At 44.3% G+C, this 18604-nt stretch overlaps 1 protein-coding gene across 12 annotated transcripts in view; it reads right to left on the bottom strand.

Moving 5' to 3' along the window:
- Nucleotides 1–18604, bottom strand: part of mical2b (microtubule associated monooxygenase, calponin and LIM domain containing 2b) — a 53270-nt gene that overhangs the window by 25870 nt on the left and 8796 nt on the right. For 7 of the 12 annotated variants that reach the window (XR_008832031.1, XM_056416592.1, XM_056416597.1 and 4 more), the window contains exons 2-13: nt 13699–14064; nt 11668–11875; nt 9381–9497; nt 8207–8308; nt 7132–7287; nt 6944–7044; nt 5751–6008; nt 5555–5670; nt 4426–4552; nt 4077–4164; nt 2263–2410; nt 460–659 (exon numbers count right to left, since the gene is read on the bottom strand). Coding sequence is in view for 11 of the 12 variants with exons in the window: in XM_056416592.1 (XP_056272567.1) it covers nt 460–659; nt 2263–2410; nt 4077–4164; nt 4426–4552; nt 5555–5670; nt 5751–6008; nt 6944–7044; nt 7132–7287; nt 8207–8308; nt 9381–9497; nt 11668–11875; nt 13699–13962 (1885 nt within the window). In the remaining variant the exon portion in view is untranslated. Of the gene's footprint in view, nt 1–459; nt 660–2262; nt 2411–4076; nt 4165–4425; nt 4553–5067; nt 5296–5554; nt 5671–5750; nt 6009–6943; nt 7045–7131; nt 7288–8172; nt 8309–9380; nt 9498–11667; nt 11876–13698; nt 14065–18604 lie in introns of those variants that run through there. The other 5 variants (XM_056416595.1, XM_056416600.1, XM_056416599.1 and 2 more) reach the window with 5 other exon arrangements.

The following is an 18604-nucleotide window of genomic DNA, read 5'->3' on the forward strand; positions in this document are numbered from 1 at the left end:
GGAAGTCAGATAGAGATTCTATGATCGTTTTGGAAGCTATTCATAGCTTCTACAGTCATTCTACAGTCTGTAGTCTTCACTACATTTTACTACTGAAAAATAATAACCTCTAATGGAACCGTTCCAGGTGAGAAAACACATGATCATTCACTCCGCATGATTATTACATTTCCCTATTAACAGTCACTGCCTCATCAGTATTTTCCATTCAGTTTTAGACTTACATTATCATTTACACTACTGTTTAACTCCTCATTTAATCCCTTATGTTTCACATGATAACACTCAGTATAGAGTATATTCCCTAAATCGAAAATCCATATTTTTAAATTACGGCCTAATACCTGTAACAATCCAGATTGACAAACGGACACTTTTTTTTATTTGAGGGTGAACTGGCTCTTTAAGAGCTTCGTTGTTTTTTTGGTCGTCTGTGACAGAAGCAGGAAGGAGCCTGACCATTCTTGTTTCCTGGGGAGTTCCTGAAGGCCTCGAAGAACTTGGAAAGGTAGAGGACCATCAGCAGCTTGTCCGGCTCGGCCTCGGCGGCCATCTCCTTCCCCCTCGTCACCGGCTGGATGCCAAACTCCCGCTCGGCCAGGTCAAACGCCAGCTGGTTGTTCCCCGCCACGTCCTCCTCGTTCAGAGAGTCGTAGTCGCTGAGGGAGAGCGAGGAGAGGTTAGAGCTCCCATCGCAAACGGTATTTATGATCCAGTTGGTTCCCTCAGTTCATCCAGTAAGACAAGGAAGTGATGGAGAGTTAAAGATTAAACAATGTAGAGTTAAATAGTAGTTTCCTGCCGAGCGACTTCCTGATGTGATGATCATACAATACATGATGCCTTCATGGTGCTAACGCACTGAAGGAGATAAGGTTAACTTCATCATTTGAATGTGACTTGAGACTTGTATGCAAAGACTTGAGACTTACAAAACAATGACCTCTGACATTTAGCAATCTTCATATAAATCTACTTTATGTAGTGGAGTGTCTTGTAGGAAAGCTGAAGGATCACCCAAATGGTCTGGGTTCATTCTCTGGGGACCGAGATTGTTTTTAAGACTCGGACTAGAGGATTGAGAGCCCACACCTAGAGTCTGTTTTGTGTGACAGGTAACCTCAGCCTTGGTCTGGATGGAGCATTTAAGAAGACGCGTCCATCCACGAAGAAGTGATGTCACTCCAACCGATCACTCGGGACACTTTTATTTGCTTTCTCAGGTTGTGTGCGAGCGAACTGGATAAAGTAGGTCAGCGGTGTTAAACTCACCACAAATTGCTTGGATGGAGTGTCAGCAAAATCACATGAGTATGAAAAGTGGCGCATCCAACAAATCAAAATCAAATAAACCCATAGTCTTTTTTATTCGTCAAATTATGTCAAAAGGGGAAGCAGAAAAAGGGTTTTACTCTTGCAGACTAATGCAATACCTATTAGCCGTCAGCCATATTGATTGGATTGGATTTGATTCAATCTATTGTCATTGCACAGGTACACATGCAACGAAATGTGTTCTCTGCATTTAACCCATCCTTAGTTATTAAGGAGCAGTGGGCTGCAGTGATGTGCCCGGGGAGCAACTGGGGGTTCAGTGCCTTGCTCAAGGACACTTCGACTTGCAACTAATGGGGAGAGCGGGGATCGAACCGACGGCCTTGGGGTAGCAGAACGACCCCCTTATCCCATTGAGAAGGGATCACAATGTCTAAGCTGAAGAAGATATTCACTATCTGTAATTTAGTTCAGAGCTAATAACCATGACCTCAGAACACAACAAGTGCTTCATACTGATTTTGAACATGGGTAGACTGGTTTTCCATTGGCTACCGGACAGAGACAAGTTAGAGACACTAATTACTGTAATTATAGTGTGTGTGCGTGATAATTGTTTCAAATTAATTAATGTTCTTGTGTGTGTGTGTGTGTGTGATAATTGTTTCAAATTAATTAATGTTCTTTTGTGTGTGTGTATAAAGAGATCTTTATCTCAATGAGATTTGGGGAATAAATAAAGCTTAGCCCTCTAAATCTGTAACACTTCACTCTCTGTGGCCTTGATCTTCACTGCTGTGTAAAAGTCCTGCACCTCTGTAGAAACGGCACAACCACGGCCAAAAGTACAGAGAACTCAAACACGTCTTTTGTTCACTATAACAGTGCCATCCAATGTGGAAAGAAAAAAAATGGAGGCTCTCATTCCCATACATGTTGAGGTAATCACAGTTCCCTCACTGCTCCTTGTTGCGCTTGCATGCTTACATGAGCTCGGGCCTCTGGTGGTGGATGAGGGCGCAGAGGGCCAGGCCGTTCCTCCAGGAGGACGTGAGGTTGGCGACGTCCACCCCTCTGTAGCCCTGAGTCTGCTTCTGACACCAGGTCAGCAGCCGGCCGGGACGCACCTCCGAGTCTGTGCCAGGAATCGACAAAACAAAGCTAGTGACTTGAAAGACTTGAATCGCCTACCGAGCCTAAAGCAGAGGAACCTCGCCAACGCATTCAGCTTGGGGAACAAACTGGCTAATTATAACATCATCACTTCATCAGGGTTGAGTGAACTGGAACTTTCAGGTCATTTTGGGAGGCTGATGTTTTCTAGTGCCATTTTGCGCAATATTTAGGGGTGGGTTATTTCTCTTATTTAGTCTACCCACGCTGATGTAGATTGACAAAATATTTCAAAACACCTCCAAGTATATATCACAAACTTGCAGCACTCCAATATAATCATAAAGTTGAATCGGAAAAGGGTCGGGCCGTATTTACCACTCTTGATATGCACCGGAGGCTGGCTAACTTCCTGTTTAGCCGTAAATAAATCAATCGTGCGGGGCTCTTCTAGACTTTACAAATGCCAATTTTAAAAACTAAAACGTGCGGATAGTATGAGAGTTATTTAGTGTTTGGGTGTTGCAAGGCTAAGAACAATTCATCCGCCGTTTTACAGCGGCAACAGCACCAAAAGGAGTCGGCACCTGCATATGGTCTTTTGGGTTTAGAAGAAAACGGATGGAAAAAAACAACTTTACCAGACATCTATCTTATAAATCTATCATCCAGTAAATCGCTGGAGAACCTGGCAAACTCAGCACTTTACTATACTCAGCACTTTACTTTATTTTCCCCCTGTATATTTAGTATTAGTATTAGTATTTAGTTTTGTGTTTTATATTTATTTTCATTGATGCTCTGATGTGCACCGCTGCTGTGATTTTTTGGATTCTTGAAATTTCCCCACTGTGGGACGAATAAAGGAATATCATATCAGATCATATCATTGTCGTGGAACATTTTATCGTGAAAGCTTTCAAGATCGCATATATTGTTATTTTTGGCTGTGTAAGGTTAGCTGCTGCCTGCCAAACCGCGTAACCATGACATCATAACACGCGGTGATTATACGTCATAGTTGTATTTATAGCCTCGTTCTGCTGCCGCCAAGTGGTCTTAATTTCCTTAATGCTGCTTACGCTTGTGACTAAACAATGACTCGTTCCCCTCGGGTAGAAAAACCTCTCTACTAGTTCAGAGCCGAGCAGGTCGGCACATGTCTGAGAGAGGCTCCGCATTTGACCCACATGTTAGGGTGTGACCCTATCCAGCTGTATTGTCTGGGATGGGGTGAGTCATCCTGGGACTTAGATGAGACAAAATGATATTTGATGCATATATATAGTCTGTTATTACAGCAGCGTGATCACTTCTCATTCTTCTTTGGGGCGGCTGTAGCTCAGTGGGGTAAGGGGGTCGTCCTGCAACCCCAAGGTTGTCGGTTCGATCCCGGTTCTCCCCATTAGTTGTTGCAAGTCGAAGTGTCCTTGAGCAAGGCACTGAACCCCCAGTTGCTTCCCGGGCGCATCACTGCAGCCCACTTCTCCTTAATAACTAAGGATGGGTTAAATGCAGAGAACTAATTTCCCCTTGGGGATTAATAAAAGTATATATCTATCTATTCTCAACACTTTACAGGAGGTACTTTAAATAGAGCCCTTTGGATTTTATTGGACCACAAAAAAGGTGGGGGCGGGCTTAGACTGCAGCGCGAACGCCTTTGTTTGTTGCCAACAATGCCACACCTGTTCTGGACAAGTTGACGGATCTCCGTGCGTGTCCTCTCTCCAGGCGACACAAGTCCTGTTGGCCATCAATGAACAGGTGACGCACCTGAGGGAAGACAGATAGTGGAGGAGGAGAGAAACACGGGAGAAGATAGGAAAGAAAACATTTCATTCAGACTTGATCATGTAGTATATTCTCGAAATTCCCCACAATCACACAAGTTTGTCATCGCAAAAAGAAGTGCCCGACATCCAAGGTTTCAACATGCACAAGTCATTCCTAAAATCACTTAAATAAGACCGGATCATTACAACCTAAAATTGCCGTCGCTGAGCACCAAAACCGCCTCAGAGTGTTGACACTGACCTGGTGTGGGCGAACACAGCTGGAGTTGAGGTTGGGGTAGCGGGTGGCGGGGTCAATGGCGTACTGTTCAAAGTTTTTGCTGATGTTCTCTGTGGTGGTCTGAGGCAGCAGCCGGTACACACTCTCCCTGAGGAAACGACAGGGCAGATGAGACCCCAGTGGCTTCACACGCCTGAGCGCCACACAGAAAGACGGCAAACATGTGGAAGCATAAACTATGGATAAAGGCCGTTAGCAGGAAATGGACATCACTTGCACCTTTACACCAGCTATGTCAAGTGGGCGATACCAAGGCTATTCAGTCATGTGACAGGAAATATTTTCAGACACTCTTCGTAGTTTTAGTGCAAAAGTATATTACAAAGAATATATAAAGTCACAAAGTAACAACTGGAAAACATGTGCAGAGTTTAAATAGTTTCCAAAATAGATACGGTCCAACCTCTGAGGAGCATGAATATGGTACACTCTGTCATATCCATTGTATGTGTTGTTACTCTGTAATGCGAGGTCCTGGGACAGGGATGCCATATGTGTACAGATTGTAAAGCCCTCTGAGCCACATTTGTATTTTGTGATAATGGGCCATACAAAATAAACTGAATTGAATTGAATGATGAGCCAATTTTCTCTTTACATTTTCATAGTTGTTCAGATACAGGATACACTGAGCACCTCTCTCCTCTTCTCTCTCCACTTATGGATGCATTTTCATCCCTCCATCGCACAGTATTATCTCCTTCCTCCCCGCAGTCTTTGTGACTTCACGTCTCATAGGGTCCATTGGACCTGGCTGTGTCTGATGCCTCCTGCCTGGTGGGCCGGCCTCCTGTCATGGGTCTGCTGATGCACCCCCTACCGGGCAAGTGGCTGGAAAAGCTTAATGTCAAGCATTGTGCAAATTTCATGCTATTCTGCCCAATTGATAATTGATTGGATTATTGTACACAAGTGGTCATTTTGACATGAAAATTGTGCAATATTGAATGGTCTAGGAGTCCTCAAAAACCTTTCTTTTGGGGAACATGCATAATTAGGGTTTGATGCGTGTTTTCATCCGCATGAATTCCAGGGAAACGGCATCTTTCTCATCTAATAAGTACAGGAAGTGGAACATGGACCCACGCACCTCTCAGCCAGTATCTCCAGAGGGCTCCTGCCCTGTACCCAGCCCCTCACCATCCAAGCACTGTCGAAGGCTGCAAGAAAACCCCGAGCACAACCTGTACCCATGGGCCAGAAAGGCTGTGAACAGAGAACCTATGTCAGCGTGCGCACACACACACACGCACACATAAGAATTGACCAACTCCGCCACCTTGTACCTCAAGCAGACTATCGCCCACCAGCGAGACCAGCAGCTGGTGTCCGTGTTTCTCCCGGATCAAGGCGGCGTTCTCCGAGGCGTACATGCTGGTAAAGTCGAACATGGCCACGTCCGCCTGCCCATAGTGGTTGATGGCGTAGTCCAGGGACGGCAGCTGGTAGTTGGTGCCGAAGTCAGCCGCCTCGCGAGCGTACGAGAGCAAGGCCTCTTGGTTCACATTGCCGGGGCTCAGCAGTCGCTCCGTTTCTATATAGTCCTGTATTGAGATGTGGGGGGCGAGGGGGAGGGGGGTTAGGGCAGAGATCAGTGACACAAACTACATGACTGCTTTCTACATCAACCTATTTGCTCCTTTGGAATCTATAAAAGCTTTCAGTGACACATTCACGCTTGCCTTTGGGCATTGGAGCTGCCTGGTTGGTTCCACCCCATGAGTGATGCCATCGCCCTTTGAAATAACTATCTTGTGTTGTTTTGTTATGCTGACAAAGCCAGATGCATCAATACTGCCATATGCTTTTTTTAGAAACGAAAACTTCCTGAGAACTAGCATGAAATGAGTGAATTATTTCTCGAGAAGCAAGAAAAAAGAAAAAGCAAGAGGAACATACGTGACAACATTTTATTGGTGGAGCTATTTATGGGGGATGATGAGGCCCCTGAGGCTTTGGCCTCATGCGGACACAGTGAGATATCACTCTGCGCTAACGGCCGATGTAAGATGAGAAGGAGACCGCTACGGGCACAGCAAGGCAGAGCTTCATCACCTATGTGTGTGTGTGTATGGCACAGCACCCTGATGCCATAATAATATCCTTGTTTAATCTGTCTCCAGAGGACAGCAACCCTTGCTGACTAATAAAGTATTTGTGAGTGTGTGTGAGGGGCAAGGAAGAAGTGTCAAGAGAGCAGCTAATTAGAGCACTATTTCATTATCATCCCCTATGGAGGCTCATCACTCACTTCCCTGACACAACCACACCCACAACCACACACTGTTAATTGCGATGATAAAACACCCGTCACCACCCTAACTGTACAAAATAAAGAGGTTAGCTGTCGCGTTGATTTGAAAAGAATAAATATTTGACTAGAATGTTGTTTATTTTATTATCATTTGTCTTAGTCTAAGACTAACATCAAAATCAGGTTTAAAAATTAATTCAGCTGCGCTTATATGTGTAAACTCACATTTATGATGACGCCTTTGTCCAGCAGACTCAGCTTCTTTGCCGTCATGACGAAGTAGTGGGTGTGGTCTTTGTAGTAAACTATGTTCTCCAAGTCGATACCTGAAAACGGGAGCATTTCACTTCAATGTTAATTTGACAGAGAAAGTAAGAAGGCGTTATAGTAAAAAGGTTGCTGGTCTAACTCACCCGTCTCCTCCTTGAGTTCCAGAAAGAACTTCTGGTTGAAGATGAAGGCCACGCCACTGATCTCCTCCACTTTGGCCTCAGCTGTGGTGTTCCTGTTGACGAAGTTAGCCGTAATGGCGATGGCCAGCTTCCCTCGGAACTCTTTGCGCCCGAAACCTGCAGGGAGGAAAAGAAAAGCCTCAGCACTGATCCACGCAGAGGGAAAACTGTTGTTTTAGCAATATGAATGTAGTAGTCAAACATCAAGAAACAATATATTCAAAGAGTTGCTGAGCCTCCTAGCTGCAGTATGTCTACACATCAAGTTTAGCTGGCCTCCTGTCATGGCCCTGCTGATGGCTACAAACTATTCATACACTGTCATATTCATTGAATGTGTTGTAACTCTGTAATGTTCCTTCTGTACACATGGCATCTATTGATTCTGTCCATCCTGGAGAGGGATCCTCCTCTGTTGCTCTCCTGAAGGTTTCTTCACTTTTTTCCCCCTGAAAGGTTTTTTTCTATTTCTTGGGAGTTTTTCCTGATCCGATGTGAGGTTCTGGGACAGGGATGTTGTATGTATACGGATTGTAAAGCCCGCTGAAGCAAATTCGTAATTCTGTTTATTTTGTATAGCCCATTATCACAAATTATCACAATTTACAAATTGCAAATTGACCAAATATTGGGCAATATAAAATAAACTGAATTGAATTTGAGTGAGTCAGAAACAAACCATTTTCTTACGGCTCATTTTTAACCATATCGAACAACCATAGTTTACCCCACACAACCGTGTCTTCGACAAAAATTACGTTGCCGTACACCTTCACTCTTGATTACTTTTCGAGGGTAATTGTTTTTCTTGTTTTCCTGAAGTTGTTAGGTTTAGTAAAAGGCCTAAAGTGACACATGACAAAACAACTGCAACAGAAGTGCTTGTTTTCACACTAGGACCCTAACGGTGGTCAACTGGGTGAAAGCCAATGCGTCTTTGGACCCATACACCACCCCGGCTGTCTGTGAAATGCGTTGGTGATACGTCAAAAGCAAACGCACCCTGTGAGCTCTGGTTTTCCTTTTTCATTCTCACCGTCCAGTGTGTTTTTACGTCCGTCCGCTCCGATCACCACGTCTAAATCAAAGTCGCCGACGGGATGCCCGGGGGGCCGGACTTCCGCTCGCCACCCAAGACCTGAGGGACAAACCAATTTGGACTTTTTTACACCATGATATTAGTGTAATTTAAAAAGGGAGCAGGTGAATACCTAAAGTAACGACGCTGAGATCTTTAAAGACTGGAAAGCATACAGGAGACACTATTGTGTTACGCTGCTTTCACATTACTAACTCTGCTTTCTCCCCGGAGTCCTTTTGACTTCACGTCTCATAGGGTCGTCGGACCCTATGAGACGGCATAGATCCTATCTGCCTGATGGATCATCGAGGTCTGGGTCGTGGAATTCCTGCTACCAACTACGCCACTGCCCTGTTGAGACTCCGCCCACTGTTGAGACTCCGCCCACACCTCCTCTCTAACTCCATCTGCCTGATGGAGCGTGGAGGTCTCCATCGTGGAATATGCCTTCTATGAACTATTCATACACTCTGTCATATTCATTGAATGTATTTTAACTCTAAATCTGTCCTTCTGTACACATTACATCTATTGCACCTGTCCATCCTGGAGAGGGATCCTCCTCTGTTGCTCTCCTGAAGGTTTCTTCCCTTGCCCGTGAAGGGTTATTTGGGAGTTTTTCCTGATCCGATGTGAGGTTTTGGGGCAGGGATGTCTATGTGTACAGATTGTAAAGCACTCCGAGACAAATTTGTAATTTGTGAAATTGGACTATACAAATAAACTGAATTGAATTGAATTGAATTATAGTGGTCTTCTGACCAAATGAGATGTATGCATTTATTTCCCAAATACCAAACAGCAGCTACAGTCTGTTGCCCAGTTCTCCTTTGTAGACGAAAGGCCCGGGTGTGTTTCCTAGTGTGTTTAAAAGTCAAAAGAGTCCCACACGCTATATATAGGACACTCAAAGCCAAACTCAATGTGGAACTGAAATGTATCCATCAGTGGACTCAAGCAATAGACGTGCATTGCAGTTTGCTATAAATGCTGCCACTGCAAACGCCTCCTCTTGGGGACACATTTAGATTACTTTAACATGTGTAATTTGTGAGTAGAGAGATTTCCGTGTACAGCTGAGATATGTCCCTGTGTGTCACTCATGAACCTTTAGCATACGGAAACTTACTGCTGTCAGTCTGGTCTGCCGGTGGCTCCGCCAGTTTGACAAACTCCACGTTGACGTGGACTTCCACTCCCAGAATCAGACTCACTTTCAGTAGCATCAGCTGGAGGTGGCGGATACCTGGAGTGGACACGCAACAACAACAAAAGCTACACATGCGGATGATGTATAATCCAAAAACATATTTGTGTGTTTTTAAAATGGGCTTGAGGTGAGCATCAATTTATTCAATGGATCTGTCAGTGGTATTTATAAACTGCACCATATGCCAGTGGGTGCTGTTATCCACCTCCTGTAATCTCATCACAAAGCTATAAATAGACCAGGATGTAGATTCAAATACAGGAAATGGTTAGCTTAATAACACCATTGATAGGGGTGGAAGAATATTTTTTAATAGTGGAGTTTCACGATATTATGTTTTGATACTGCATTGGTCCTGTTATTTGTCTGTATATACAATATATGTTTATATTTTTATTTAGTGAATTTCTTTCCTTAAATAATTGGATTATATTTATTTACTTAAAAAGGGAATGTGATTTTCTTTTTGACTGAGATCTTATGAATATATTGCGGTGCGTTCTTCATTCATTGTTTTACAAAATTAGGACCCTAGATTTAAAAAGAAATTAAATGTTGTCCCTTGCAATATATTGAATTGTAACTGTGTCATGATACATATCCTTTCGCCAGATTCTTGCCAATATACAGCCAGATTAAAATCGAATTGTATCTATCTGATAGAATAAACATTGTGTATAGGCCCAGACAAGATAATACAACTTTGAAGCAGACGTTGCTCTAAAGACCGTTTGTGTATATTGATATGTTATAATTGTTTGAGACATATCAACTTGAAACGTTTCAAATAACGTTCTTCCACGATTCAAACTTTGTCAAGAACATAGTTCAACCTTCGTCTCCGGTGTTCCTCACCGTGTAGAACTTCGTGTTGAAATTCATTTGCTGTTGGCGGCGAACTGAGGACATCAACGATAGCTTTTTTGGAGGCGAATTTTCCTCAATAATAAATAATAATAATAAAATATTAATCTGCCTTCGAAGAGCGACTGGGAGCCACAGTTAGGCAGGGGCAAGTGGCACAGCAGTAAAACGAATCACACATCTGTGTGCAAAATTGCCCAATGTTGGGCTGACAGTGGAATATTTTTAACACATCACCCAACCCCAGGGGATCCCTGAACATGTCAAAGATCAGCAATATCCTGGCAGTACAATGATGTCCCATTGCACTAATAACAGAATACAAAATAAAGTCAGCTATATAATTTTAGAATGTGGCACATGTTGGACTTCACAGAGTTTATAGAGGTCAACTATGCTTAGCTAAGCACCTGTTAATCACAGGTGCTTTGTCAGCAGCAGTTATTGGTGGAAGACATGGCTGCACTTTTAGATGAGAGTAAGTTTGGGTTATGAGACGTACCCTCGGTAGAGCTAGATATTGAGAGCAGATATTAATACTTGACACTGTTGTTAAAGCTAGCGAGGAAGATACACCAATGGAAACTAGATAGAGACTGAAGAAACAAACTGCAGCAAACTAGGCTGGTGGAAAATCTCTTCTCGCAAGTTACAGAAATGAAAGGCACTTTAGTGAGGACGGCTTTGGCTTTGTGGCAACACAATGTCATATTTATCCTCATTGTAGTGATCATTTTGACACAGTCTACATGCATGTCTCCAGGGTGTATGCAGATAGAACAGCGACATTTAAATACAGGGTTTCTCAATCTTTTGTTTTTTAGGTCCATAAATCTTACTTTAAAGAAATTCAGGAGTTATAAACTTGTTCCGTTATTTACAAAGATTAGAAATGGGTGTAGATGAGATATTCCCATTCAAGTAAACGTAGCAGGATGGTCAGAGCGGTTCCCTTACGTTACGAAGCGTAGAGAGCCAAAGTAAAATAGTACAATTGAACAACCTAATACTAACTAGTGGACAGCTGGAAAGCTAGCTAGCTTGTTAATTCCACAATGGTTACAGAAATCAAACAGAGCAATACATTACGACTGATTGAAATCTCCCATTTGTTGTTCAAGTGACTTTAAAAAAGCATTCTGCCCCCACGATTAAATAAGTTTTTTCCCCAATCTATTTAAGCTAAGGAACTATTTCTGTTCATTCGCAGAGCACCAGAAGAAAAAAGAAAGCAGAATCAAAAATATTTTAGTCTGTAAATTTCCCTACTCTCTCTTCATGATAGACATATTAATAAAAAGGACCAAAGCGAAAGAAACAGCCCACACGGATTTATACTCACTGATGTGGTCGATGGTGCCGGCGCAAAACTTGCCGTAGAACTTCTTGGCTCCGAGGCCCCGCAGGTCGTGGATGGTGAAGGGCCAGAGGTGGAGCACGTTGTTCCTGGAGAAGGTGTCCCTCTTCTCAATCACCACCACCTTACAGCCCAACAGGGCCAGCTCGATGGCCGCCCGCAGGCCGCAAGGGCCGCCACCGATGACCAGGCACTGAATGAAGAGTGTGTTTGTGTTACTGGGCGTTTACTCGCCTTCAAACTGCACGTCCCCATAACGTAGGGTTATTACATTTTAGTATGAAGACATGGTTTAAGGTAAGCGTGAGGTTAGGTTTGGGTTAAGTTTATGGTAGTGGTTATGGTTATAGTTAGAGAAAAGTTTATTTCATACTTGCTGTAGTGAGGCCGTCGTGAGCGACAGATACATCCGTAATCACGGCTATCAGGTTGTCACGGCACCTCTTAATTTGTGTAACTTGCCGCACGTGCGACCAAGTGACGATCACAAATAGCTCACATGTTTCTGAATATCTTCATTTTTAGTAAATATTTTGCAGTCAAATCAAAATCTCTTCTAAGATATTTAAGCATTGGGTCTTTATAATGCATGTAATACCTGAATTATTTATTTACAAGGCTTGTACAAATACAATAAGGTAGAATATGAGATACGAGTTTGTGCAGGTTGGTTTATGGCTTCTTGCCGGTTACCTACAGCCTAAGCAGGGCATATCTATGGGTTACACTCGTCTTTATGTAAGCACAAGTATAAACAAAGCCTCCAGGAAATGGAGATTGAAACGCTTTTCTCAGTTTCCTTGCATTGGTTGGAAATTGCTCATATAATCAAAATCAAGAAAATCATCCCCCGACTGTGTGGGCGAATATTGGACTTTTATTAGTCGGGTGTGCAGAAACATGATGGCAGATGAATTCAAAGTGAATGTGGAAAAGTTTGCTGCCAATTTTTTTAAAGGTTATATGTCAATGTTTTATTTTTTTAGGTTGTTCCGCTGCCAGAATGTTTGCTTTTGTTTTGACCACAAAATAATAAAGTAAAAGCAACACATTGCGATAGGGGAGTGTATATATGTAGGTTATAGCATTATAAGACAGTGTGGAACATGCTGACAGTCTAGAATAGTAACCAGACCAGCAGCAGACGGCGTCATTGTGTGACAACGAGAAGAAAAAAAGCTTCTTCTGCAAAAGTCCCAAAGGGCACAACGGCTCATTTCCAGTTTGACGTGCTCATTTGCCAATTGACAGCGATGAGGAGAATTAACTTGTAAAACAGCATGTGAATGAAACTAAATACACAGACAAACTACAACACAAGATTACAGAAAACAGAGCGCCCACCCAGCTTCCTCCAAATAGCGCTTTCTCCCACAAAAATGTCTGCGATAATAATTGCGCTGTTATTTTTGGCCTGCCCATCAGCCAAACCCATCTCGGTTAATCTCCCCTGTGCAGGACTCTCTGGCCTCGTTCCCCTCAGGGCTCTTATCGTTCCCTTTCAGATATGAAGTCATTCCAACAATACGAAAGGCGAAACGTGTTGCTTATAATACTTAGGCACACGTGGTCTGACAATGAGACGAATAAGCACATTACATAGAATAACTAATATGAGATATCTTGCACATGAACTGAATCCTGTATTCAAGGCCTCCGAGTGAGCCAATTACAAAATACAGTCTCTCAAAGTTAAGATTACTTTGCTTCTATTTATTATTGGAGTCAGGGCAGCCCCTCCAGGCACCAGCTCAGGTTGCTCCAGCTCCGCGAACAGAAGGTACGCCTCCCAGAGCTGCCGCAAGAGGACGCAATGAAAATCTTTTTGTTGGAGGTAAAATGTTGCCCCCTAATTCTTTAGAGCATATGGCCACATCTCAAACGTGGCACCTTTAAGTTACTGCCTTAAGTTAGCTGCTAATGGCTCAGACAGGCGTATATAACCTCCCATTATCTGAGGCGCTAAGGTTCCCCATGTCGATTATTAGCCTCAAACTCCAGAGTAGACTCTCTTACCCTGGTGCCTTGGCATGCTTTATTCTGGTTGTAGACCTTGTGCTGTGCTCTTTTGTCCAGTTTGGTCCACAGGGCCTTCACCTTCCAGCTGCTGATGGCCGCTTTCAGTGAGCCATAGAAGTTGCTGTAGTCCAGAGGGTCCAGGTCCAGCTGCCTGCAGAGGATGCTGAAGGCCTGCAGAGACCCTTTGCAGGTAGACGCCTGGACAAAGTTCTCAAAGAGAACGCCGGCCTGCGCCGTACGCTCATCATCCGTCTCACCCATCAGCTAAAAACAAGAAAAAATTTGGCCAATCTCTTTCTCACACTTCTTCCTTTTCCTGGTCACTCCTTCCATGCAGTGTGAGCCGTCATGATACGGCTAGTTCTGAAACAAACAACAACAAAAAAGATTTGGAGACAGATACAGAAGGCACAAATAATAATCAAGAACCAGACGATCAGTCATATACAGGATATATATTCTGGATATAACTCCAAAAGCATTTATCGTGTTTGACTCTAAATAGACAATAATTTAGGAAATGAACATCATGCTGTATTGAAGAAGACTTGGGTCGGCTGTAGCCGTAACCACAAGGTACCCTGTTCGATCCCCGCTCTCCCCGCTAGTTGAAGTGTCCTTGAGCAAGACACTGAACCCCCAGCTTATCTGCAGCCCACTGCACTTTACGGATTTAAGGATGGGTCAGATGCAGAGAAGAATTTTTCCCTGGGGAAAATGTTTCTTTGTTTTCTTGAAACTAGAGATTGAGACCTTAAACTCATGTTTACAATATTACTGAGGTAAATCAAGAGAGAAGTGGGTTATTTTCTCATAGACATTACATTTTCATTTGCTGACGCTTTTATCCAAAGTGACTTAAAATCATGTTACATTCATCTACCATAGACACAGCTACAGGGAGCGATTCAGGGTTAAGTGTCTTGCTCAAGGACACATCGACTAGGGCGAGGATTGAACCGCCAACCCCCTTATTGAAAGACGGACATGCTAACCACTGACTCACAGTCGCCCTAAACTTCTATACAACCAGAGGAGTTGCCCCTGCTGGTCAGAAGAGAGAATGATTGTTTTGAGACACTTCCGCATGGGCTTCACTTGGCGGAATCGTAGGTTGCCTCCTGCTTCTGACACCGTGTTTAAAAAAAAGCTTCTTACTATAGAAAATCCTGCTCTAGTACATGTTTACCTTCGATTTGAAAATGCGGAAGGTTATGTTTTGATCGCCGTGTATTTATTTATTTATTTGTATGCGTGTTATTCGCGTAACAAAAAAAGTTTTAAACCGAATTGCATGAAATTTAGTGGGATGATTGGTTATTATCCGGGGACCATTTGATTCGATTTTGGGATCGATCGGGTCAAAGGTCAAGGTCATGAAAAGGTCAGAATCTTCTTTTTACCATAGCACGGTCAATTTCTATCCAATTGGCAACTAATGCCAACATGTTCATAATTCAATGCCCAATCTTGTGATATGCGAAGGTATGCGCTCTACCGAGTGCCCGTTCTAGTTTGATTTTGCATCGGACAGAATCCCCCGCACAGGCTCTGTGTTTGACATGATATAAAAGAGGGAGGTCACATTCCAAATGCAAGGAATGTCTGCAGCTCGCGCTGAACATAGATTTGTTAAAGTGTTGCCTCGTGTAGCCAGAGTGTATAGCTGCACAGCTTTGACCATACACACACATACATAAACAGGACTAAAACTCCAGCTAACAACAACTACCCAGTTGAGTTCAAACAGTCATCAATTGCGCTGCACATATTTTATGTTTCACTCTCTACTGTTAGAAGTGGGACAAATAAATGCGAATTTTTCTGGGATTATCAAGAGGAGCCGTAGACCAGGCCGGGAAAAGCGAATGCGGAATGTGAGTAATAAAACAGATCAAAGGGGACCCCAGTTCCATTAGACTACAACAACAGGAAAGCAACAAGGCATCCATCAGGCCGACCGACGGGGAGAGTGGCTGTAAGATCAAATGAAAGCGTCGAGGCCATCGCTGGGACGATAAGCAGAGGGCCAGGTGTGACAGAACACGGGTCCTGAGGGGTCAGCGGAGGCGTTTACAACCGGCTCGACACGAGAGGTAACCATGGCACCTCTTGTGATATTCAAATGAAGACCTGGTTGATTGTGTGTTCAGGAGCCCATATCCTGACCAAATGGGCCAGAGAGGATGTTACTACGAAGTGAATAAACACAAGCCTGGATTCATGTGTGTTAACCTGCCTGTAGATCAATGGTCTTTGATATGATAATGTAATATATGTCTCCCAATATGTTCTGTATCCTGACCCCCGGTTAGAGTGTGTTTGATGTCACTGGCATCGGTAAGTCTCACCAGGTCTGAAAGGATCATAAAGAGGGTACCCTAAGTGCCTGAGAGATAAGAGGAGAGACCCGGAGACAGGTCACCGAGGTGACCGAGCTCATCTAAACCAGCTAAGACAACGGTCCCCCTCTTTGAAGTGGAACAGAGAGTCTCTCCAGAACCTCTCAGGAAGAGAGGGGGGGGGGATGAACCCCCCATCAGCACCCCAAAGAGGGGGACGGATATCCGGTAAAAGTGGGAGGAGCCGAGGGTATAAAGGTGACGGACAGGCTGAAGAAAAAGAGTTTTTTGAGTTCTTGTGACTTTTGCGTCAGGCTCCCGAGAGGGAACTCACTTATAATTGTACTTTGTTTATTTCTTTCTTCCTTTTTTGAATAAAATACTTGGCGGCCTTGCAGTCTTAAACTTTACATTCGGTTCGTGGACCTACTTTTTTGTGAGTCCTATTTCTTCACCTGTCGACCCACCCGAGGAGACCAAAGGCGGAGACCCGAGAGCGGACCCCCACCGCCCCCGAGGTGAGTCTGAGCGACATCTACATGGCTACACCCACTGACCTCCGTCACTCAGGGCACATACTGATTCCTCACACACTGGTAACTGACATTTTGTACTAAAGAGAGATATCGCTGCAGCCGGTAGACCTCCGTCTCTCCGCCGAGCCGTGGTTGGTTCGGGGACCAAGAGAGGGACTCGTAACACAGAGTCCTCGTCGCGGAGTTTGTCCTAAGAATAAGAATATTAGTAAGTGTCCCGCCAGCCGCTCTACGAGCCTTGTACCCTCAGAGCGGGCTGGGAGGAGACCAGATAATTGAATACACAGCGTTTCTCTCCGCGGAGATCGATCTGACATCATCTAGGGGTGTCGCGCGCCGAGCCAAACAGCAACCACTGTCGAGGTGCACGCGCGTCGCTCATCAGGCCCGAACGATCGCAGAATCATATAGAGGGAGTTACTGATCTCCGCCTCCTCTCCCCCTTAACTCGGTCTTCGCCTCGCCGAGTTTCCTCTCCCCCTCGAAGCGTAAGGCGAGGATACCGTGACCGGGGCCGTTCGTCAGAAGAGAGGCCGGGCATCGTGACCCGTGGACCCGTGTCCTCTCCAGTGCGACAGGTTAGCAGCGCGCGGTGACGCGCTGCGCCTGGGCGCCGCCGACGTGCTTTTACGACAGTTTGCTACACGTCTGTCCTTAGAGCACGATTATTTCCCTCAATAAAGTACCCGGTGTGAGCCGGCTCGCACCTCAAACCTTTCCCCCCCCTCCTCTCCATCTCTCCTCTCCCGTCTCATTCCCGTTCCCCCTCCTCTCCTCCCCCGGTTTCCCCTACACGAGAAGACTGCGGCGTGCCTTTTCTTTCCGTCTCCCACCCGAGGCGACCGAATCGGTTCACGTACGCGTCTCTCGTAACACTACAACAAAGATTTCCCCCTCCACCCTCCAGCACAACTGAATGCCTGATAGGATTACAACAGCGAGTGTGCTTGGAGGGCGTTCAGCTGAGAGGTCAAGGGAGACGCTCGAAGGCTAACAGACCGAACACGGTCAGAGCAATGAAAACAGAAGAAACTAGAACAGGCACTCGGTAGAGTGCATACCTTTGCATATCATAAGATTGGGCATTGAATTATGAACATTTTGGCATTAGTTGCATGCCAATTGGATACAAATTGACCGCGCTATGGTAAAAAGAAGATTTTGACCTTTTCATGACCTTGACCTTTGACCCGATCGATCCCAAAATTGAATCAAATGGTCCCCGGATAATAACCAATCATCCCACCAAATTTCATGCGATTCGGTTTAATACTTTTTTAGTTATGCGAGTAACACGCATACAAATAAATAAATGGCGATCAAAACATAACCTTCCGCATTTTCAATGCGAAGGTAAACATGCCTGTAGAGTCATCAGATGCAGCATTGCATCCTACGTCTGCCTGCTGTACGAACTGTTTTGGGTTTGCAGCCCCCCGCAGCTCATGTAGGGAGTTTACCCTGAAGTCAGGGAAGCATCACGGCCCCTGCAGACTCAGCTGATGATCCTCGACCTCTTTCACGTTGCCATTTGTTACATTGTTGTTGTTTTGATCGCCGTGTATTTGTATGCGTGCATGCGTGTTATTCGCATCAGTCAAAAAGTGTTAGACCGAATCGCATGACATTTGGTGGGATGATTGGTTATTATCCGGGGACCATTTGATTAGATTTTGGGATCGATCGGGTCAAAGTTCAAGGTCATGAAAAGGTCAACATCTTCTTGAATCGCATGAAATTTGGTGGGATGATTGGTTATTATCCGGGGGCCATTTGATTCAATTTTGGGATCGATCGGGTCAAAAGTCAAGGTCATGAAAAGGTCAACATCTTCTTTTTACCATCATGTCTTATTATAATTAAAACATTTAAATGACCCTGTCCATCAAAATGTCACCAACGAGAAAGTCTAATGCTTACTAGTCAACTAACATTTTTGACTGTATACATGTACTTTTATTTACGCCGATCTCATCTCCTACACATCATCAAGAAGAAATATTTTGATTACAATCTGCTTTTGAA

Source organism: Pseudoliparis swirei, chromosome 6 (genome assembly GCF_029220125.1).
Source record: "Pseudoliparis swirei isolate HS2019 ecotype Mariana Trench chromosome 6, NWPU_hadal_v1, whole genome shotgun sequence".
Taxonomy (NCBI): domain Eukaryota; kingdom Metazoa; phylum Chordata; class Actinopteri; order Perciformes; family Liparidae; genus Pseudoliparis; species Pseudoliparis swirei.